Source organism: Nematolebias whitei, chromosome 12 (genome assembly GCF_014905685.2).
Source record: "Nematolebias whitei isolate Nwh7 chromosome 12, NemWhi1, whole genome shotgun sequence".
Lineage (NCBI taxonomy): Eukaryota > Metazoa > Chordata > Actinopteri > Cyprinodontiformes > Rivulidae > Nematolebias > Nematolebias whitei.
Window position 1 is genome coordinate 29,210,989 of NC_056509.1, and position 23,857 is coordinate 29,234,845.

The following is a 23,857-nucleotide window of genomic DNA, read 5'->3' on the forward strand; positions in this document are numbered from 1 at the left end:
AGTGATACTTTGTCAGATTGTCATACCGGCCCTCTTCCTTGTTGACAGTCGTGTCAAACTGGTGAAAGGTGAAACGTTCAGTTGGGGGAAGAATCAGTTTTGTGTTGTGTGTTTCCTTGACTGATGAAGCCTTCTGGATCGAAGGTGAAACGTTTCAGCACAAAAAAAGAAACTGTCCAGATGACCTGATATTAAATACTGATTCACAATTTTGAGATAGTGTCATAATGCTGACTACAAGATACTTGTAATCAAAGAGACGGAAAGTTGTTTCCATGTGTTTATACTAGAGCTGATAAATTAAATCTTTGCAGGGTTTTGAGGCTGTAGTTGTGATCCACGATCTCTGTGCACTCGACAAGAGAGCTTCTCTTCACCCAATCACGGTTCTGCTTTCTGCTGACGTCACTGGCCGGAAGCAGCGAACTGCCTGTTTTGTTTTGGTAGTAGGAGTTGGGGAGTTGAGACAGGCAAGAAGAAGGCAAGAGGTCCTCCCGGGGCAGAGCCGCTCACTAAATGGGGAGAGCTCAGCCGGGGATGGAAGATGACGGACCGATAGCTGACGCCTTCAGGATGCCGAGTTTTATTATTAGCAACATAGACGAAGGGAGGGGGAAATTGTCCCGCAACCTGCCGGCGGAAAGTTCCTTCGCGGACGTTAAAGTTGGTGAGTTGAACCGGGGTGTCATCCGATCCAACTCGCTCGACGAAGGCGACAGGAACTCCGGGGAGAGGAGCGGCGAGGAGGAGAGGGATGCGGAGGGCAACAACAACAACAACTGCAACGGCGGAGGAGGAAGAGCGAGGCGGAGGGCGAGCGCTGTCGAGATTCTGAGGAGAAATTTCGGGGATTCAAAGTCCCCTTCTTTCCGTTTGAGCACTAAAAGTCGGATGCCGAGCGGAGCCGAACGCTCAACGGACGAAGAAAGCGGTAAAAACGAGCTCAAGTGCGGATGTGGAGCAGAATGCGGCGAGTGTCGAAAGTCGGACGTGGAAACGGGAGCACCCGAGGTTGAAAACGAGCCCACCCCGAGTGAGTTAACGACATGTAACGTTCCAGTAGAACATGTTAGAGACGAGTGCCATCATGTACGTGACAGTGAAGGCAACACGGCGGCTTTAGGCGAGTCTGTTCGCGCCAAAGAGCACGTGTACTGCACCGTTTACTGCATCGCCAACGACACTCAACGAGCGGACGCTGAAATCACAGACTCGGTCACATCCGACGGGGCAGAGAATGACTCTGAGACGGGACAGGTGGTGGGTCCGAGTCCCAAACTGGAGCTGTACTCGCTGGACGACTTGGTGGATTTGATGGGGGATGTCTCCCAGCGCCAGCACAGGGACCAGGCGGATACGGACAGCGAGGCGGAGTGCTGTCAGGTGTGCCTGGAGGAGAAACTCATCGCACGCCTGCCCTGCTGCAGGAGGCCGGTGTGCTCTGGCTGTTTGAAGCTCTACGTCAGCTCCCAGGTTTGTGTGCGTGCGTGCGTGCGTGAGAGATAACTGTAACTGGCGGTGGTCACACACTCTCATTATGATTTTATTTATTTATGAATTTTGTCACATTCCATCCTCCATACTCAAACGTCATCGTTTCTTTTGCTTGCTTTGGCGTCTCTGAGGCGTTTGGGTTTGGCTCGGAAATTCTGGCAACTTCACCAAGAACTGACCTCACAAGTTCAAAATTCTTAAAGAAATATCTAGATTCCTTAAAAGCTCTGCACATCCTGTCCAGGGCTGCCAGCTGCTCCTCAATATTTGAAACATAAAATGAGTTAACATTGATAATGAACACATTTTGTTACATATTTTTAGGAGCCAGAGCAAATCTGACAGTGATTTTGTCTAATCACAGTTGAAGATTCGTTTTTGTTTTTTGTTTTTCAGCAGGGAAAGCTGCTGAACACATACATATACTTTGAGTATTTGAGGATACTAAGACGTTTGTTGTTTAAGCTGCTTTTTGTATCCTAAATGGGAAAACTTTTCATTAAAAGTGACAGCAGATTTCAAACAAACTAAACTAGAAACATTTTCTGTAAAGAATACAGAGCAAATGATGGGAGATGAAATTTGCAGAAGCTTAAACAGAGTTGTTAAAGTTAAAATAAGCAGAACACCAACTATAAACTAACCAGAAGATAAAAGAAGCAAAACACTAAGCTGAATAAAACTGCTAGCTTAAATCAGCAAACAACAGTTAAAAGCCAAAAGGCTAACTAAATTAAGCTTTGCTAAAGCTAAATGAAATTAAAGATTAGCTAAAAACTCAAAGTAGCAAATACATAAAAAAAAACCACAAAGTAAAAGAAGCCAAACTTTGTCTAGAAGGTAAAAATGGTTAGCTAAAAATTAAAAGTAGCTAACGTAAAGTAAATTACTAGCTAAAAAAGTAGCAAACAGCTAAGTCTAGTTAACATGGGTTTAAAAATATTTTAAAGCAGCAAAAGGGTAGTTGAATGGATCAAAACACTAAAAGCTATAAGCAGCAAAAGGCTAGCTTAGAGCTAAAATGAGCAAAATGGTATTTAGAAGCTTAAAGTAGCAAAATCTAACACAGCTGTTTTCTTTCTTTTTTTTTAACTCTTCAAACGCAGGCCTGTAAATGTTTAGTTCAGTTGTTTAGTTTTTCACTCTTAGTAGAAACGACGTCTCACAGCTAAATATTATCTCGACAAAAGGACCACATGCTTCACCGTCTGTGTGCTTTGTTTCGGTTTCTTACAGCTTGCAAACCTAGTTCAAACAAGGAAGCAAAGTATTCTGGCATAACCAAAAAAGGACAACACCTGACGGTTGTCTTGTCTTGTGATAAATATTTTTTGTGAATCTAGGTCAAGGAACTAAACCAGGGATCTGACACAAACAGTTCATATAATAAAAGACTTTATTAGCTGTGGAGCTACCTTCAAACAGCTTGTTCAGTTCATCGCCCACTAATGCTACAACACACTTTGTAGAATCGTCCTGATCTGCTGGCTTTCAGAAACTGTGGCCCCCTGAGATGTTTTGTTGAATAGCCCTGCTGTACAGTAAGGGTAAATTTACAGCACATGTTACTGTAAATACTGTGCAGTTATTAAAAATAGCACACTCAAACTAAAAAAATGTGTACCTGAGTAGGACAAGTTAAGGAGTGTACAACATGTGCATTTCTGCAAAGACAAAGAAAACAGTCTTCAGATCAGTCTCTTCACGTTTTCATCCATTTTCCTCTTAAAGCCACAACTAGGGAGGCTGTCTTCAGTCCTGTGGACCTTCAACTTCTGAAGAGTCTGTGCAGCTGTCGTCACAGGAACATCAAGCTACACGGAGGTGGTTTTATAGCCTTTACTGTGCTGGACAATACATTTCTTTCGAAGCTCTTGAGGCATCTCTGTCCTTAGCTTTCTGTTCTCCATGTTCAGTGTGGTGAACAGCACTGTGACTACTTTTCAGCTTTGAAACTAATAGAATAGAAATGAACTTTATTGTCCATCAGAGGGGTAATTCGGGTGTACCAGCAGCAAAGTGATGGACAAATCGAAGCATCAGATTCATACAAAGGTATAAAATACAAAAACAAAGTATGAATAAGAGACGGACCGACCTGACTGGAGACACCTGTGATGTTGATTACAGGATACACCTTAGCTCAACATGTCCCTTTGGTCAAATTATGTTTAGTCTTTTCTAGGGGTGTAGGGATACCATAGATTTTGTCATGGCCAGTTTCACTGGTGGTGGGTTGGGTGGAGACGGAGACACGTCTGTGTTGCGTGTTGTTTGTACCGACAGTCTTCGAGCAGGGTTGGAGACGGCTCAGCATGAGGGACATGGAGCGCTACCTCTGTAGCTTTTTAGCTAGCGCGCATCGTGCAATTGTTGACTGGGAGAGGGGCAGTTTGGTTCGCTAGGCAGGGCGCTCGGTTCTGTTGACATGGCGGGGCACCCTGCTTATATAATGGCAGGGGAAACGCTGCCTGATTTTCAGATTATTATTTTTTTATTATTGTTATTCTTGTGAGGTCCAAGTTATTTAACGAACCATTGTTGTTTTTGCTTTCTTTAATAAAAAGATAACTTTTTCACGACTGTAGCTCTATCACGACTGGCACAAAAGTACCTAAGTGCAAAAGCTGCATGTTGCACTGAACTGCTCTCGATTTGTATTTTTAAATACTTTTATGCTGCAGACATGTTGGCACATTACATCAGATGTAGCAGATGTATCACAGACGGATGATGTCAAATCATCGACAGTGGGTCAACAACAGAAATCTGCTACAGTGTGGTCAGCTCCCGTGATACTGATAGTGAAACATGCTTATATTTAGAATTTGATCAGCCCTGTGATGAACGGACCTGTCCAGTGTGTACCCCGCTCCTCGCACAGTTATAGCTGGACATGGGCACCAGTGACCCCTGCGACCCAAAATGGAAGAAGCGGGTCAAAGATAATGGATGGATGTATAGAACTTGATCAAATATTTCATACTGGACTGGGACATCCCTACAAAAACAAAACAAACAGGGGCTCAGGTATCTTCTGAATTTTCTTCTTGCAGCTTACAGATTTTTTTTTTACCTGGATTGTTGAGCATGAACTTTGATGTTTTGAACCACTTTGGCCATGGCTGCTGCCTCCGAGGAGTTGATGGGGAAGAGTGCGGATCCCAGAAACCATCTTATCACCATCAAACTGGTTGGTCCACTTTGCGAGTGTGCTGCTTGTGGGACTAAGTTTGTTGTGGCTCCTCAGACTGATGAAGTCCTTTGGATTAAGGAAGGCGAATCGTCTCAACAAAAAAGAAACCATCCAGAGGACCTGACTTTGTTGGATTATGTACCTGGATTATTGAGCACGAACTTTGATGTTCTTCTTACAGCATTTTCCTTTTTTGCTGCTTCTCCGCCACTCAGGAGGAAAGTAGCACATTTTCTACTAGCCTGCTTAAATATATTCAGATGCTAACAGTTGTATCGGTCATCCAGAGTAATTGTTTTGTCTGTGGTTTGTGCTGCTTTGATAAAAACTCTTCAATAACTATGCAGTCAGGGTGAAAAGCAGACTCTGATAAGCTGACTGAAAATGAGAAGAATCATGTAAACGAGGCTGTGTGGGTGGATTTATCTACCGATAATACGACTGATTTTAGTCACTTGCTTGGTGTTAACCTGGCGTCACGTCAGTAGGTGGGCACAAAATGGCAGCAAGAGAGGGCATTGTTCTGGTTTTATGCATACATTGCACCTTGTTTTTATTTGTCGAACAGTTGAAATCAAAGTAATATTTTGGACAGAACACTTAATATACTTTTGTCTTTTCTGTTGTCCTTCATTAAAACAAATCATGCTCAAAGTTAAGACAGCTCTGAAAACTTTGTCTGACTTTTTTTTTTTTTTTCAATTTTAGCACATTTCTTAATTGCTAACATATGAAAAAAGGCAAACGTGTAATCATTTTGTTTTCTTTTATTTTTTTGACTATTCAATCTGCCATATTCAATTAGTAAGTCATATGTGTAATATTTACCTGACCAAGTCTTGCTAATGTTATTACCTGGCGCCATAAATGATAGGTGATTGCGTAACTGCTTGTGTGTGCACTAAGTTGTCTCTGTTAGCAAAATAACTCATGAAGTCGTGGATTTCATGACAGTTTTGGGAAATCAATTCAATTTCAATTCAAGTAACGCCAAGTCACAACAGAAGTCATCTCAGGGCACTGAATAAAAACATTCGTAAGTAAGTTAATAACATTATTTATATGAGGAGCCGACTGCTTTGAATTTAACTTCATCACAGACTCATCTTGAGCAAGCACGAAGGCGACAGTGGAAAGGAAAAACTCCCTCATGAGGAAGAAACCTTTAGCAGAACCAGGCTCAGGACAAGCGGCCATCTGCTTCAACCAGCTGAGTTTGGTAGGAACAGATACACAATGGCAGGTCACGAATCACATGTAAAAATAGAAATGGCATCAAATGAAAACTATTCAACTGTAACAATTCATTTAAGGAAATGAGGTCAACTTGTCCTCCAGTATTCTGTCTATAGAAGCATAACAAGCCAACCCTAACTATAGGATTTATCACAAGTAAAGTCAAGTCTTAGTTAACTTGATTCAAGATGGCTGTCACAGCTTAAAAATGGCTTCAAACCAGTGACGCTTCTAGACACAAGGCTCAAACTCTGTGGTAGTAGCTGAGAGTCATCCCCAAGATGCGTTCCTTCCGCTAACAAATGCACAATATCTTTGTATAAAACTTTTGCACGCCAGACAGTGGGAGATGTAGTTTTTAATTATGACTGTCACTGCAGATTTGGGTTGTGTCTTTAATCGGTTTGGGTTTGAACGTGTTGGGGTGGATGAGAGAGGTTTGCTTTCGTTGATCAGAAACAGGAAAACTCTGTTGCTCAGTACATTACAGATTAATTTTGTCAAGGGAAGGAGTGGGGATAACAGGCAAAGGCTTTCAGAAAGTTATCCAGTTAGAAGACAGAGTGTTTTTAAAAAGACAGGTGCCAAAGCGTTCATTTAAAGGCAGTGAAAGAACTGAGCTATACAAAACATATACCGGTCGATGGATTCAAAAACGACGGTTCTTGTATTGTAGTTAAGTACAGTCCTTACAACACTTCTTGTATTAAGTACAGTCCTTCAGTTTACATCATCACGATCTGATGTGTTTTATACATTTTGCACAAGATGCTCACTGTTCTTATTGTGTTTGTGGTTTTAAATTGGCACCAGTGTGTCAGTACACTAAACAAATTCAGCCACATATTTGGCACACTGTAACACGCGTCTGTGAGAACTAACGTGTCTGACCAGTCCAACCAGGCCGTGGCCTTCAGAGCACTGGTGTTATGGCAACAACAATAACACCGCTATCGCTGCCTGCAGAGGATACATCCTCATAATCTGTTCACGAGGTCTTCATGTGGGAGATACGTGATGGGACATCATCAGAGATCGATGAGTTTTGTCTTGACCACGTTACAAATGCACACGCATGCAGTGATCAAATGACAAAAGAGCCGTAGAAGAAGAAAACTAGATGTCAACTACATACAAGAGAGGGAGAAATGTTAAGACCTTGGATTAGATGTGCTCCGAAGGAAGCACATGCTCTGTTTTAGTTTTTTTTTTTTTTTTAAACCTACACATGATGCAACGTTATGAGTGTGTGGGCATTTTAACACACATTAGCATGAGTAGATTATAATATTTCAAATATTAACACCGGTTACGTATTAATGCACTCTAAAGCAGCAGCATGAAATGTTAGGACTAGTCGACTTCGTCACTACATTGTGTGAATAAGGTGCACTCACAGGAAGTGACTGCAGTGCTCTCACTGCAGACAAACCCATGTGTGTCTGCATGTTCCATCCATCCAGTATCTTTACCCTCTTTTTCCTTTTCGGGTCATGGGGGTCACTTGTGCCCATATCCTTAAGTCACTGTGCAAGAGACGGGGGACACCCTGGACTGGTCTCCAGTCCATCACAGGGACACATAGAGACAAACAACCATTCACTCTCTCACTCACATCTAGGGACAATTTAGAGTTACCGGTCAGTCTAACATGCATGTTTTTGGTCTGTGGGAGGAAACTGGTGTACCCAGAGAAAACCAACGCATGCACGGAGAGACCATGCAAACTCCACCCTGAAAGGTCCCCGGGATTTGATCCGGTGATCTTCTTGCTGAGATGCAACAGCTCCACCAACTGATCCACCACCGTGGCGCCCATCTGCATGTTCCTTGATGCACATTAGTTTCCACTTTCTGCACTGCATTCTCCAGCCTTCCTCTCATTTGCCTATTGCTGCTGTAAATTATTCATCCGATCCCATCGCCAGCATGAGGATTTCCTATATGTAAAATCAAATGCTGCTGTTTGGCATCAGAATACACACGTTGTTTAAATATGCACACTCAGTCACACTTTTTGACCCGCTCCCCTCAAGCAGAAGGTTCTGGAGCATTAAGTGTAGAACCACTAGACTGAGGAACAGCTTCTACCCTGAAGCTGTTAGACTCATGAATCCCTAACCACATATCAGAACATGTTTCCATCTCATGTACCACCTACACATGTACTAATCAACATGTGTCTCTAGTTTTGTCTCTTAATTGCTTGTTTAGATTGAAATGTTTAGATTAGGTTTGATGCCTTTTTGTACTTATTATACGTCTGCATTTATTGTACTGTTGTGTATCTGCACTGTGTGTTGTATTGTTTTTGCACATAATGTTTTGTGTTGCGCTGTGATCCTGGAGGAACGTTGTTGCATTTCAATATGTACTTGTGCGTAGCTGAAATGACAATAAAACCTCTGACTCTGACTCGAGAACCTTGAACTGAGTCATTGTTGAACAGCAGGTGTCGCAGGGAAACCCATAACGAGCTAAAATAAACTTGCTTAAACATCCAACATTCACTCAGGTCATCTGGACAGCCTCCCCTTCTGTGCTGAAACGTTTCACCTTCGATCCGGAAGGCCTCATCAGTCAAGGAAACACACAACAAGGAAGAGGGCTGGCAATGGAGGAGGGGGAATGTTGGATTGTATACCTGGATTATTGAGCATGGACTTTGTTGCTTAAACATGTTTATTCCAACGCTAACTGACCTTTTACTTTGGTTTTTCAGGTGAAGGTGGGGAAAGCTGTCGTCAGCTGTCCATACTGGATGTGTCGAGGCATCCTGGCGGAGGGACTGGTGATTTCAAACTTGACCAGTGAAGAGGCAGAAAAGTATCGCTATTTCGTGGAGCTGAGCCAGCTGGACGAGAGCACAAAGCCCTGCCCCCAGTGCAACCACTTCACCACTCTGAAGACGCACAACCCGAACCGCTCCGAGCACAAGTACAAGGTAAGACCGGACACCTCCACTGGCAGCTGGGTGCTTAGGGTGGAGGTGGCTGACAAGTTGCCACCAAATAGGTAAATGTTTTTCAGCAGTCACTCAAGTACAACTCTTCATTTTAACATTTGTTTCAAAGGAGCAAGGTGACACCAACGAAAATGAAGAATTTAAACTTCTATAATTCAGTATGCCACAGTTTATGTTTATAAAACAATACTACATGCATTGTCTGGGAAATAAAGAGTTTCTGAGTGAACGCTTATGAAGCAGTCGCACTGTTGTGATCCATTTTTCTTCCGTACGTTTTTCGGCGCTTCGGTTCTTCCCGCAGTTTTCAAGCTATTTCAACAAGTCGGATATCAAAACGTTCAGCTTGTTCAGGACAACCCTGCTATGACTTTTGGTACTGATGCAACTTTCGCTTTTTGAAATATTTGGCCTTTTCTGCCACTTTTTTTTTCTCATAGAAAATGAATTGAGCTCATTTTACATCCATCAAATCTTTAGATCTGTTTACAACCTTTTACTGCTCCTTTCACATTTTGTTCTGGTTCAGCTGCTTTCAGCTTCCTTGTGCAAATTAAAACTTTTTTCAGATATTTTCAGCTAATTTCAGCTGCTTTTTCAGCTGTTTTGTGATGTTTTCAACTTCTTTCTGCTAACTGCAACATTGTTGTGCTTATTCTAACTTTTTGCTGCTAATTTCAGCTTGTTATGCTCCTTTTAGCTTATTTGTGCAAGTTTCAGCTTTTTCTGCTATTTCAGCTACTATTTAGCTGGTTTTTATGCTAATTTTAGCTTTCAGCTAATTCCACATTTTTTTGCACTCATTTAAACTTTTTTCAGCCTAATTCAGCAAAAATGTACTTTCTACACTTCCTTCTTGTAATTTCAGCGTTTTTCTGATTTTTTTGTGGTCATTTCTGATTTTTTTCAGCCTAAATGGGCACACGTGTTCTTTCTGCTTTCTTGTGCTTATTTAAGCTTGCTATACATTTACAGCTAGCTTTTTTTTTTTAGCATTTTTTAAACTAATTTTAGATGTTTTTCAGCAAGTTCTTCTGCAATAAGCATTCACACTGCATTTTCACAGGAAATGCAATTTATCTAGTTTCTTTTATTTTTTTTATGTTATTGTACAGCATAAAATGTTTTTTTTTATTTTTTATTATTGACTTTAAAATCAACAGTGACACCATGTAGAATTAAGGTCAAGGTTCTTTATTGTCATGAGGTGGAATGAAATTGTGTACACAGGGTCCCAGTTACATCCAACCAAAGCAAAAATACGAAGTGTATAAAGTAGGGGTGCACCGATAAATCGGCCGATACTTGCACGAGAAACCGATTTTACTGATTTTTTTTTGTTTTGTTTTGTTTTAACAACAATTGTCTGAACTTCATTTATATTTCAGAGCACTACCTCATGGCCAGTTAAAACCAGTTTGTATTGTTTCTAGGATATTGTTAAAGGGTATGCTTTTCAATAAAATAATATTGGACAATTGAAGGTGCATTGTGACCTTATAACGCCTGACAGCGCTGCTTATAAAACAAAATGGGTATCGGCCAAAATCGGATTCAGCACGTCAGACTTTTTAGAAATCTGATCAGCCAGAAAACTGCCATCGGTGAACCCCTAGTAAAAAGGAATGATAAATAAGGATCCAATATCTAAATTAAGATAGACGCTAAACAAACGCCATACAGTATGCTAAAAGATCTCTAAGATATATGTTAATCACTAATGGTTCAAAAACAATACACCGAACAACAGTAGCACGAACATGAGTCTTTGTGGGAGGATGAGTATGAATGATTGAACACAGCAGCATGAAATAATCAGCAGCACGAGATCAGAAAAATGGATAATCAGAAGCACATATCACGTATCAAGTGGCATTACAATGATTTTTTTTTCCACAGTGATTATCCTGATTAGAGATTCATGAGTCTAAGAGATTCATGAGTCTAACAGCTTCAGGGTAGAAGCTGTTCCTCAGTCTAGTGGTTCTACACTTAATGCTCCTCAACCTCCTGCCTGAGGGAAGCGGGACAAAAAAATGTATGTGCTGGGTGAGTGAGGTCCTTCATGATGCAGGTGGCCCTCTTCCTGCATCTGGAGGTGTAGATGTCTGTGATGGTGGGGAGGCTGACTGCAACAGACTTCTGTGCAGCCTTCACCACTCTCTGCAAAGCTTTTCTTTCTGCAGCTGTGCAGCCTCTATGCCACATGTTGATGCTGGAGCACAGGATGCTCTCCACTGCACACCTGTAGAAGGAGGTGAGGACTGTGCTTCCCAGACCAGCTCGCCTCAGCTGCACAATCTCCTTCGTCTTCTTCACATTAATGTGAAGGTTGTTCTTCCTGCACCAGCTGTCCAGATGTTCCACCTCCTGCCTGTAGCTGGACTTGTTGTTTGTGATGCATCCAATCACCACTGTATCATCTGTAAACTTTACATTATGACAGCCTGGATGGGTAGGTGCACAGTCATATGTGAGCAGAGGGGTCTTAACACACATCCCTGAGGGGAGCCAGTTCTGAGGGTTATGGTAGAAGAGAAGTTGTGGATCCTCACTGACTGTGGTCTGTTTGTTAAGAAGTCTAGTACCCAGTTGCAAATGGAGGAGCTTAGTCCTAGTGTGAGTAGTTTGTCCACCAGGGTCTGGAGGGATCATGGTGTTGAAGGCAGACGTGAAGTCCACAAAGATTATACAGGCGGAGTCCTTCTGCTCCAGGGGGGTGAGAGCAATGTGGACCACAGAGGAGATGGCGTCCTCTGTTGATCAATTCTTGCGATATGTGTACTGGTGAGGGTCCTCTTTGATTCTTTGATGTCGAATTAGCCAAAACAGTCTCAATTCATGGGTTACCTCCCTACTGTTTTGATCAAACTAGGTCCCATAATTTGTAATAATGTCCCATATTTGGGTAATTGTAATGTGAATTCTGATGCTGCACTGTGAAGTAGCTGCTTAGCATTGTCGCCAGAAGGTTTGACGCTCAGCTGGTGACTTTTTGTGTGAGGGTTTTTCTTCGTCCAGTCACAGTAACATGCATGTAAGGTTCATTGGTAACTCTGAATTGTCTCTAGATGTGAGTGTTTGTGTTTATGAACGATTGTCTTCATTATGTGAACCTGTGATGGACTGGCTATCTGTCCAGGTTGAATCCTGCCTTTAGCCCAGAGATCTGTGAAGAATGGCATCAGCTGTCTGCAACCTTGAACAGGAACACGTGGCTAAAGAAAATAAACGGTCATGTGGACTAAACTTGACAAAGTCTACCTCTAATTTCTAAAATATATATATTTTTGTGTAATCAAACTCCCTTTCTCCAGTTGTGCAGATTTTTACAATTTGTTTGCCTGTTTGTAAACCTGTACACACATCCTCTGTCCCCACTGTAGATCCAGTGTAGCAATTGCCAGTTTTTGTGGTGCTTCAAATGCCACGCACCTTGGCACGACGGACTTAAATGTCGAGACTACAGGAAAGCAGACAAGCAGCTTCGAACCTGGGCGAGCGTCATCGAGCATGGACAGAGGAACGCCCAGAAATGTCCACAGTGCAAGGTGGGGACTTGACTTTCTTATCATTTTTTTATTTTTTATTAATTAATTAATTAATTAATTTTATTTTAAAGAATAATGCTGAATGCGGTCACGGTGTCAGTAGTTACGTGTCTGTAAATGGCGAGTGAGTTGATTGATGGAGGGTGGAATGAGTGGAGAAAAGTGAATCACTGAAGGTTAAGGAGCATGAAAGCTGGGAGGGATGATGGATGGAGAGCAGTGGAGAACGACTGCATGTTGACCAGCAGAGTACTGATGCATAGATGGTACATATATTGAAAAGATAATGATATTTTTCCCCCTTCTGCGCTAAACCATAGATGTTGGACTGGTATAAAACAAGCCTGAGTTTGTGTCACAGATCTACACAATATCTAGTCTGCCTGCAAATGGATTAAAAATACATAAAATAGCCAGATACTACTATTTGGAAGCTGTTTTCCTAAAGCGCCAAACATTTTCTCTGTGTTTGTCACACTGCTGTTATGGGTCTCTGCATGTCTTCTGTGGAGCACGAGAGAGGATTGTTCCAGAGTGTGAAGCCAACAAATTGGTGTCGTGCTGCGTTCAGCTGGAATCAGTCCGCCCAACTTAATGCACAGTTTAAAGGAAGACAGCGGTGCTGCAGTGTGTGTATTACTGTGCCAGTGTGTTTTCAGTGTGAACACAACGGTTTGAAGATTTTAACGAGGGCTGCATCAGTTGCGTTTTTCTGGGCCGATTCCATCAGCTGAATTTTTACAGATTGAAATTTCTCGCATACAATACAGTAATCCCTCGATAATCGCAGGGGTTACGTTCCGACTCCGCAATAAGTGAAAAACCACAAAGTAGGAACGCTATATTTATTTATATAATTTAAGGCTTTATAAACCCTTCCCACACTCTTGCAATGTTCTAAACTCTTAAACCTATGTCATTTTAACAACATACGACATATATGTACTGTACAGTAGCTACTGCAAAACTTTATATGGGTATACTAACCAGCCCTGGTCCGGTTCTGGCCTGGTTCTGATCGGTTCTCTGCAGCCGTTGAGCACCAGACACTTTTAAAGAGTGCCGGACCTTCGGAGAGCCAGCACAAAACCACACAATGGTCCCGATCGAGTCCAAATAATCCAGAGTGATCAGATGAAAAAAGTCTGGGTGAGCTCCAGAGAAGACACCGGACCTCCAAGAAACACCTCCCCACTTGAGCGGCCTCATGGCCCGGCACTCAGATTGACCGATGAGGCTGGAATTAGCCTTGGTCCAGTTCAGCTCTTTGCATCCACTGAGTGCCAAAGACACTATGAATAAGAACCAAACGTTTTAAATTAATTAATTTATTTTTAATCAGGTACAGATCTGATTAAAACTTTCCCTCCCTTTTGGTAGAAATCAACGACCAGAAGCACTGTTGACTTCTGGGTAATATAGTTCTTTTGGACTGGCGATATTATTGAAAGCAAATTACAAAATGGCTGCGCCTGTCCAAAGTTTTTTTTAGTTGTTGTTAACACGTTATCTGTACCGTCCCGATCACGTGAGTAATATTAAAGGTGACAATCGTTGAAAAACCGTGAAAGAGCGGATCCACGAAAGTCGAACCGCGATGTAGTGAGGGACTACTGTAATTGAAAGCATACTTTTTAATTTTTATTTATTTGTTGATTTGAAAATTTTGACTGTGCTCAAAAACTGAAACTTCTATGATTAAAAACAAACACCTTTTACTTAAAAACTAACTTTATTATACATGGAACTATACATGGAAAATATAAACCAGTTTGAAACTATTACATCATACTGTAGTTACATTTTTCTCTGACTTGCCAATGCAGAGCTGTAAGATAACATTATTTTGTGCTTGTTTAATTTTATTTTTTTTTGTCATCTTACAAGTATTATGAATAGTTAGACCTTCTTGTCAAAAATCAAAGATTTATGTTCCAAAAATGTGTTATTGTTTGTTCAAATTAACTGCCGAGCTCTGGGGTGTTCAGAGACCTGAAACAAAAAAGGATTTTTGTGAATGACCTGCTAGTCAAGAGGTCATGCTTGTCAAGATGAAGGTCATTCGATTCTGGTCACGTGCTAATCAACAAGTCCATCCCTCAGTGTTCACTCTGTCATAAGAATGTAATGAATGTGTTAATTTAAACTCTTATTTCAGATTTATTTGTCTTTTTGTCTTCAGATCCACATTCAGCGCACAGAGGGCTGCGATCACATGACCTGCACGCAGTGTAACACCAACTTCTGCTACCGCTGTGGAAATCGCTACAGACACCTGAGGTCCGAGTCTCCTTCAGTCCTGCCTCTGACCACGCTGTCTGTCCTTTGAGCGTTTTTCTGATGTCGCCTTTCATTGTTTCTTGGTCAGATTTTTTGGAGACCACACGTCTAATCTCAGCGTGTTTGGCTGCAAGTATCGATACCTCCCTGACAAGCCGCACTTAAGGAGACTGATCCGAGGGTCTGTTTGTGGTGAGTTGGTGAGGGAATGTTTTAAACATTTGGTCCTTGGAGATGTTAACTCTAATGTGGTGGTACTTGATGTGACCCATTGGGATATTGTCTTTTTTTTTGTTCTGCTTTGATTTAATCACATAAATATAAAATTTAAAAAAAAGTCAAATAAGTTTAACATATTGGCATATCAGATATCGGCTAAAAATCCAATGCATCCCTAGCACATTGCTTTGTCTAAGCAGTGTTTTGTACTTTTCTTTATTGTTTTTCAATTTCTCTTTAATTATGCAAAGTTGAATTTGCCTACACATAGATTACCGGGTATGTCAAGGTCATGACCTTATTGTGAGTATCTTTTAACTTAAATGAGGCAAAGTTCCTTTCTTTCTGTTCATTTCCTCTGAATCTTCTTTTTCCGTCTCTGGTCCATGACTCAGACTCTCTGAACGAGGATGTTCTCCAGCACTCAGCTGGGAATTGTACTTATGTATCACAGTGAAATAGAGCAGTCATAGCAGCAGTGGAACAAACTTTTATCCAGCAGCTCTGTGACCAGCCTGCATCAACACAGTGTGTTTTTATTGTGATGCAAACATCAACATGCTATGAAAATTATTATGAAATGGTCAAGACTCTGAAGCTGGACACAGGCGGCTGAATCGACCTTCCTCTGTAGGGTGGTCGGGCTCAGACTTTAAAGGAGGAAGCATTTAGGCGCCTCACAATCTGATTAGATTACAATTCAGTGGTCCGCAATGCAATAATAAAATGATTATTGATGCATACCACTTGATTGATTGTGGGGAATTAAAATGAACAGTGAATAATATACTTTCATGCTTAGAGTGCAGACTCATATATGTCAAAAAGCCTATTAATCGAGGGCTGCTGACCAAAACATAGTGTAGATGCTAATTTCAAGTTAAAACCACTATAGAAAAGCTAACTGGATTAGCATAATGTTCATCACTGAATCATATACACAAATTAAACAAGTCAAAGTCATAATTAAAGAGAGTTAACTTTAAATAAACATGTAGACATATTATTCAAGGTTTGACAAAGAAAAGAAGTGAAAACAGCTTTACTGCAACATGAATCTACTACAAGAAGCTACGCTAACGCTACTAGGACAAGGGCACCTTGCAGCTGTACTGCCGAATCCATTTTTCACAAATTTACAACTGATTCAGAGTTTTTTGTGTTCATGATGCAACTAAAAGCAGATTTTACGTTCTACATCTATGAGCCTTAGAGATAAGGTGAGGAGCTCCGTCATCTGGGGGAGCTCCGAGTAAAGACACAGCTCCTCTGCACTGAAAAGAGTCAGCTGAGGTGGTTCAGGGATTAAGGAGTCTCCAGAGGGATTACCGGTATATATCCCCTACAAAAATGTAGTTCTTGCTGTTTTATTTTGTGACATTAATGTAAAATAAAAAAAACATGTTTACGGTAGGTGGCCAAGTTATATAAATCTTATCATTTTAGTATCAGGTGTGATGTAATCATGCTGCAATAACTGTGTTTATAACATTTTAACACTCCTGAACCTTAACTTTGAAGACTTTTGGCCCGTTTCTCTGAACAGAACCGTTTTAAGGTTAACTGGCTCATTTCAGGTTCCTCATCTTATTGCGTGAATGCTTATTCACACTACTGTCATCCCTTTTTCTTCCTTCGGCTTCTTTCTCGTTCCACAATTTTTGTGCTATTTCTACAAATCATAAATCAAAACATTCTATTTGATCTATATTAAGTCTATTCTATTAAATTATCAGAAATAAGTTGGAAGAAGTGCAAAAATGTTGTAGTTAGCTGAAAGAATCAGAAAGGAGCACAAAACAGCAGAAAAAACGGCTAAAAGTAGCTTAAAGTAGCTGGAAAAATGTTTAAATGTGTACAAGGAAGAAGAAAGAAACTGAACCAGAACATGAATGTGAAAGGAGCAGTAAAAGTTTGTAAACAGATCTAAAGACTTGAAGGATGTAAATGAGCTCAATTCATTTTCTATGAGCAAAAAAATGTCAGAAAAGGCTAAATATAGAATTTTAGCTTTTTCAACTTATTCCACATTTTTTGCATTTCTTGGAACACTTTTCAGCCCTTTTCAGCAAAAATATGCTCTCTCCACTTCCTTCTTGTAATTGAGCTTCTTTCTGATCTTTTAGCTACTTTTCAGTTTTCTTTTTTTTTCTTCAACTTTCTGCTTTTTTTGGGATAAATTCCAGTTCTTGTTGCTCATTTCTACTTCTTTCAGCCTAATTCATTTTTCTCTCATAATTTGCTTGTTAGCTTGTTATTTTCCTTACAAGTTATTTCTGCTAGTTTCAGCTTTTTTTTTTTTTTGCTATTTCAGCTACTATTTAGCCATTTTTATGCTAATTTAATCTTTTTCAGCTTATTTAAATTTTTGGGCTCATTTCAGCTATTTATGCTTCCTTCTGTTAGTTTAAGCTTCTATATTATTTTTCAGCTAGTTTTCAGCTACTTTTTTGGTAAATTTCAGCTTTTTAAACAAATTTCCTAATTTTTATGCTCATTTCTTCTTATTTAAACCTAATTCATTCAATGTGTTCTTTCTGCTTTATTCTGCTAACTTAGGCATGTGCTTCCATTTCAGCTACATTTCAGCATGTTTTTTTTGTTGTTGTTGCTAATTTCAGCTGTTTTTCAGCAAGTTCTTCTGCAATTAGCATTCACACTGCATTTTTACAGGAAATGCAGTTCCTCTAGTTCATGTAACAGTCAGAATTTTGGCCTTGTTTTTGTAAAGCATTATTTATCTTCAGTTATTCTTGGGGAATCACTGCACCTCAACATGTCTTTATCTTCAAACATGTTGCTACTAAGTTCACAAGTAAAATGTGCAGATCTCATTGCTTCATTAATGTACAGCGAACCTTCCTGACCCAGATGAACTGAACACGAGCTCACTGAGGAGAGCTTTGTTTTAATTATAGTTATTCATTTGCTTATCACATCTGTAAAGCAGTAAGGTTCCAGGAAGCTGAACTCCTGACATATCCGTTCCTCTCGGCTCACCATGGAAGGTACAGTTCGTTATATCAGCGTGGCGCCTGAGAACTGGGAGCTAATTTGTCCCCTAACACGAGCCATTTGCCCATTACGGTGCTTCGCTCATTTCCAGCTCTGGTAGCGGCAGAGATGTTGCATTTAATGAGTTACACTGTTCTGCAGACGGAGTCCATCATTTCTTCTTTTTTTTTTTTTTTTTTTATTCCTTGCAGCCTCGAAGGTTCTGATAGCGCCACTGGTCCTGGTGCTGGTGATAGTGCTCGGAGCTCTCGCGCTGGTGATAGGTAACACAGTTACACACGTGAACACACACGCACAGATGAAGGCCGACAACGTGTAACTGCTAAATGTCTTATCCGAGTCACAAATGAAGGTTTTCTTTCACCTTGCGCAGCAGCTGCACGACAAATTCACAAACAGCTATTTTTTTTACGTTTCATGTAAAAGATGCAAACTACATTGGTTTAAAAAAAAAAAAAAAAAACGCAAGGATCCAAATGCTCAACCACTGACTGTCACTTCTTGGAAATGTGCTTACATCATCATCCAGCTGGAGACTCGTGCTGAGTCATTTCTCAGCCTGTGCTGGGAGTTATTGTGCTTCAATTAGTGATAATCTCTTTTTGTTGTTTGTAAACCTCACAGATGATCTTCTGTATATTACTTTAATTGAATTAGTCGTGCAGCTGATTTCCCCCCTCTCTGCTCAATTAATTTTTCATGTGCCAGCTCAGCTTGCTTTGAGCTATAATATAGTATAATTAAATAAAACCCATCATAATGATAGTCCAAGAATGTATATTTATGGAATACACACAGAGGCTGATTGGTTACAGTTATTTAATGGATGAAGTTGATTTTTAGCAACTGTTGCTTTATGAAGCAGATGTTTTGTTTTTTTCTTTATTACATATTTTTACCTGCGCTACAGTTTATTCAAGGTTTGCTGTGAATGCAGTTCCAATCATAATCAGTTTCCTTCCTAAAAGAAACGGTTCTTATCTAACCAATTAAATATTTAAAGAAAGTTGAGGATGAAAGCCTCGCCATTATCTGATCAATACGGCACTGTTTTTGCTAAGTTAGCATCATGCGCTAATCCTTTGGGGTTTGCCGGTGTTGTGCCGAAAGCGTACCCCAGAAGCACATGGACAAAAGGGTGTAGTGTCAAGTGTTCTAATATTTCCAAATGTTCCTGTCTTGTAATTAGCTTATGCTGCGTTCTAATTACCTCGGAAGTCCTGCGTCTGGGGAGGACGTCAAACCCAACCTAACTGCATTCCAGCTGCAAATTCATAACGGCATTTTATGGATTCAAACACTGCAGCAACATCTGTATGCAGCTAATTTAATATGATACAAACTGACTGAGAAGTGCAGAGAGTTGATCACCACTACATGCACGAGGCCGCCATATTGATCTCCTCCAGCCTCAAGGCAGCCAGTAATGTTTTGGCCGTCTCTGTGTTTAAAGCTAAATTTCACATGAACCACTGGATAGATTTCATGAACCTCACAAAGTAATTAGTGCACGCACATCTACAACGTATTAACTTTTATAGTGGAGTCAGTTCAAGATGGCTGCCACAGCTAATCGACCTTAGCAAAAATGGCTATAAAGTGGTACGTTTTACGGATATAGGGTTCAGGTTAGTAGCTGCAGCTTCATCCGGAACATGTATTCTTGGCACTAATGGATCTTGGCAGGTTTTCATTTAAAACTTTGCCAGTAACTATTGGAGTCAACCCTGTTTGTCTGTTAGCAAAATATCTCGTGAATCAGGTGACTGATGAAATGAAAGTTTCATAAAATAATCATTGGATGTACATGACTGATTACCTTTTAAATTAAATCCAATTCAAGATGGCCACCACAGCCAAGCAATGTTAGCCGTTCCCAAAATGGTTGTAAATTGGACGTGGTGGTAGCTGAGGGTCGTCCTCAGCACATACTTTGACTGCTAACAGATCACAAGAGCTTGCAAAGTTTATTCCGCATATTGTTCTTTTTTTTGTTAGGATTTGACCAAAACGGCTACAACTCCATTGTTTGTCAACATAAGACGGTCCCAGTTTAAAACTCTGGCACGAAAGGTGGTGGGCAGGCATTCCTTCAAGGATTGTTAGACCTTTAATAGATTTAAAGAGTGCGGCAGGTGAGAAGCCTCTGACATTTCAAGCCAGAAATCCAGTTATGAGGGACGCTCAGTCATAAACTCTGACCTCCAGGTACAAACGGACCTCTTCATTAGATATGCTCGGCTGTGGTAGATGCTGCTTTCTTAAAAATGGCTAAAGTTAGACCGATCAATCAGTCCACCTCTAAATACGTCAATAGGTTTCTAATAAAACAGGTAATCATTTGTGTGATTCTCTTCTGTTTCCCTGCAGGTTTATTTGCTTTTCCAGTCTACTATGTGTGCAAGAGGAAGAAGAAGCAGCACACCCGAGGCTCCGGACGATGGATCTGACCTCTCTAACCTCACCATGCTTGCACGGCTCTAAAAGACGACAGCCATGTCTCCGTCGGGACGGACAGGCCGGCCCGACACACGAGAAGACCCTTAAAACAAACCAACTCTGGCGGACTTTGTGATCCGTGTTAACAAGTGAGGAAACAGAGGGAGGTGTTCGTTGTTCATCCTCAGATGTAGTTTATTTATTCGGCTTGGGACTGCTTTGGAAAATGGAACGCTTTATTGAGCTGTTGAGACGAGGGGAAATAAAATCCAACGCCGTCTTGTTAAATTAAAATTTGAAACGGTAGCTGTTTCGAACGACGCTCTGCACTTAGAAAACGTTTTTAAACTAAATTTGACTTGTCAGGTAAAGCACATTCTCCTACTAGTAGCCAACACTTGCCATAGACTCTTATTTGAGTCCTTGTCTCAGATTTAATGACAGCAGAACTAATCTAAACAGCAAAATGTAGTTTTGTTAGCTTTTCAGGTTGCCTCGGCGTTGTGGTCCTCCCTGAAGGAATGCTGAGGCAGGAAATTTTAAGAGTGATCAGTAATCCAAGTTACCAAGGCAACAAAACGAGACATTTCTCCCTTTTTGCGAATATTGTTTGTGCTGTAAAACAAGAGTGAGGCGATGGACACGTGTTTTAAATGAGCCACGGTGGAGAAATCTGCGCATGGATTGTTCACCGTCCACTGACGGACGCACAGATCTTGTTGAATGTTGAAAACGTGAAATTGGAGTCACACACTGGAGGAAATCGTATGAAAGGAAGGATGACACATGAGACCAGCGTGGAGCTCACATTCTTGCTGGAAGGTTTGAACACTGGGCGTGTGCCGAGCCTCGGGAGCGCTTTCAAAGACGAAACGCACACAAGCCCAGACCGAACCGTCTGAGCGCCTCAGCAACACAACTGTTGCGTTTTCTAAAACCTGCTCCGGTTTTTTCTTTTGATTCGGCCTCAGCTCGTCTCCGATGTCCTCGTCTACCTCTGTGTTGTCTCCTCCTTGTTGCTCGCGCACGTTCTTTACGTTCTGCCCACGCATGGAGTCATCAAAGGATAGAAAACAGCTGTGCCAAAACTAAATGCTAACTGTGAGGACATGCATCCTGTACCTTTAATATGTTCGTACTGCTCCTTTTAGATTTTAGCATTTTGCACCGTTTTACTTGCTGTTGCTCTCATTTACAAGATAAACTTCAGATGAGAATTATGGATTAGAAATATGCAGATGGAAATGATAAACCGTTGCTTTTTATAGCTTGATCAGTGTGCAGTGCACTGAATATGTGGCTATAAATTACAAGGTGACTTTATTTAATTTTTTAAGATTTGACACAGAAAGGCTTATTGTGTTCTTGAGTTTGGAGCCTGTTGCTGGTAAATATATTGTGACGAAGAGCAAAACTTCCATTCTTAACTCTTTAAAGCTCGCTGCCTGGCTTCAGTCAGCTGATTGTCCTCCTACCATCCTTCATTTTACTCTTTATTGTTCTTTTGTCGTTTCTTGGTTGTTCTGTAACCACATCCGCCGGTGCTGCTCGTTGATGTTTTACTGGACTCTGACCTGAGCAGCGACTGGAAGCGAAAGAAGTAAAATGTTTATCAGGTGGAGGTGACACCCCAGCCTCGATGCTCTGAGGCTTAGAGATTTTAAACACGACCAAATATAAGATTTACAAATCAGTCGTAGAAGATTTTGTGTGCTGAGCGCACCGATCTGTGACATGATCTGGTTGTTGTGGCGCTCCCACACGATTTACAGTCTATTAGCAAACCAAAGAGGCGAGGGCAGGCCGTGTTTTTAATCACAGAGAAGACGACGCGGCGTCGTGTGGAAGTGGAAAGGGAAAGTTCAGAGAGTTGCGTTACTGAAGCTTCATTTAAAATTTCTGTGACAACGATTTGTCTTCACAAGAAAGTAAAACCTTTTTCACAACTTGTTTAAGAATTGGACACAGAAAACATCTTGCTTCTGCTGTGGTCTGGGTTTGGACCCACGCTCAGGGAGTTAGTTTTGTGTCCCAGAGCTCTCCACCAGCGAGCCGTGCCAAAGAAACTGTCTGAACAGCAGCACCGCAGATTTCAAACGCTTCCTGGTGCATCAGCCAGCTGCTGCCCTGGCAACCCGGCTGAATTCCAGGAAGCAAGAGATCAAAAATGCGTTTGCGTTGCCAACTCCTGCCTGCGTTTCCCTGCCTGACTCAGCTGGGATGTGAACATCGCAGAGGGGTTAGGGAGACGTGTCTGTGCTTGGAAAAGGGGGGAGGAGAGGACACACAGGCGTGTAGTCACTTCTGAGAAATGATGTCTGAGTTATAGGTCAGTGGAAATCCTGGAACGACCTGTTTAACACTAGTATTGTTTGCACGTTTCATTCTCTGCTACACTGTCGTGATTAAAGCCTACTTTTTACTGAAATTATAAACGATGAACATTTGGACCTAAAATTGTCCTCATTAGAGACAAATTATCATCATTTTTCAGGGTTTTTATGCAACGTCATAAAGGAGTATTTCCTTCTTTTTTGGCATTTTACTGAAACGTTTTCTCTGATTGTGGGCTTTTCCACCACTGAAACTGTTGTCCGGCTGATTATTAACCTGCTGACAGGAAATGTACTTGAACAGTGACATGAAGTTTAATTCTCTGTGAGGCTGAAGTTGCAATTTACAAAAGAAAAAGGTTTTTTTTTTTGTTTTGTTTATTTAACTGTAAATGCAAATAATGAGGTTGTGTTACATAGGGTACTTGTCAGCTTGGACATAGATTTTTATTTTGTTTTCCTCGTTGATGCCCTTTTTGTTTCTATTCCAGTTCCAGTGAAACTGGCTGGAACGGTGCCTTCACAGCAGCTATAAGTCAGATTACCATACAGGTGCTGGTCATAAAATTATAATATCTTTAAAAAAAAAAGTTGATTTATTTCAGGAATTCCATTCAAAAAGTGAAACTTGTATATTATATTCATTACACACAGACTGATATATTTTAGATGTTTATTTCTTTTAATGTTGATGATTATAATTGACAACTAATGAAAACCCCAAATTCAGTATCTCAGAAAATTAGAACATTGTGAACAGGTTCAATATTAAAGGCACCTGGTGCCACACTCTAATCAGCTGATTAACTCAAAACACTTGCAAAGGCCTTTAAATGGTCTGTCAGTCTAGTTCTGTAAACAATCATGGGGATGACTGCTGGCTTGACAGTTGTTCATAAGACGACCATTGACACCTTGCACAAGGAGGACAAGACACAAAAGGTCATTGCTAAAGAGGCTGGCTGTTCACAGAGCTCTGTGTCCAAGCACATTAATAGAGAGGCGAAGGGAAAGAAATGATGTACAAAAAAGTGTACAAGCAATAGGGATAAATGCACACTGGAGAGGATTGTGAATCAAAACCCATTCCAAAATGTGGGGGAGATTCACAAACAGTGGACTGAAGCTG

General features: G+C 40.9%; 1 protein-coding gene across 1 annotated transcript; it reads left to right on the forward strand.

Moving 5' to 3' along the window:
* The first annotated feature begins 469 nt into the window (after window positions 1-469).
* rnf217 (ring finger protein 217) lies at window positions 470-20,406 on the forward strand. Its single transcript, XM_037685378.1, has 7 exons — window positions 470-1,473; window positions 8,649-8,870; window positions 12,278-12,442; window positions 14,625-14,722; window positions 14,811-14,914; window positions 18,148-18,219; window positions 20,327-20,406. The coding sequence occupies exons 1-7, from the start codon at window positions 517-519 to the stop codon at window positions 20,404-20,406; spliced, it is 1,698 nt and encodes a 565-aa protein (XP_037541306.1). The 5' UTR covers window positions 470-516.
* Window positions 20,407-23,857: the final 3,451 nt, after the last annotated feature.

Bases quoted from the DNA above. Each gene is read 5' to 3' on its own strand.
- rnf217 (XM_037685378.1), top strand. From the start codon at position 517: ATGGGGAGAGCTCAGCCGGGGATGGAAGATGACGGACCGATAGCTGAC. The intron at 1,474-8,648 runs GTTTGTGTGCGT...TTGGTTTTTCAG, and splicing joins AGCTCTACGTCAGCTCCCAG to GTGAAGGTGGGGAAAGCTGT. The intron at 14,915-18,147 runs GTGAGTTGGTGA...TATTCCTTGCAG, and splicing joins GATCCGAGGGTCTGTTTGTG to CCTCGAAGGTTCTGATAGCG.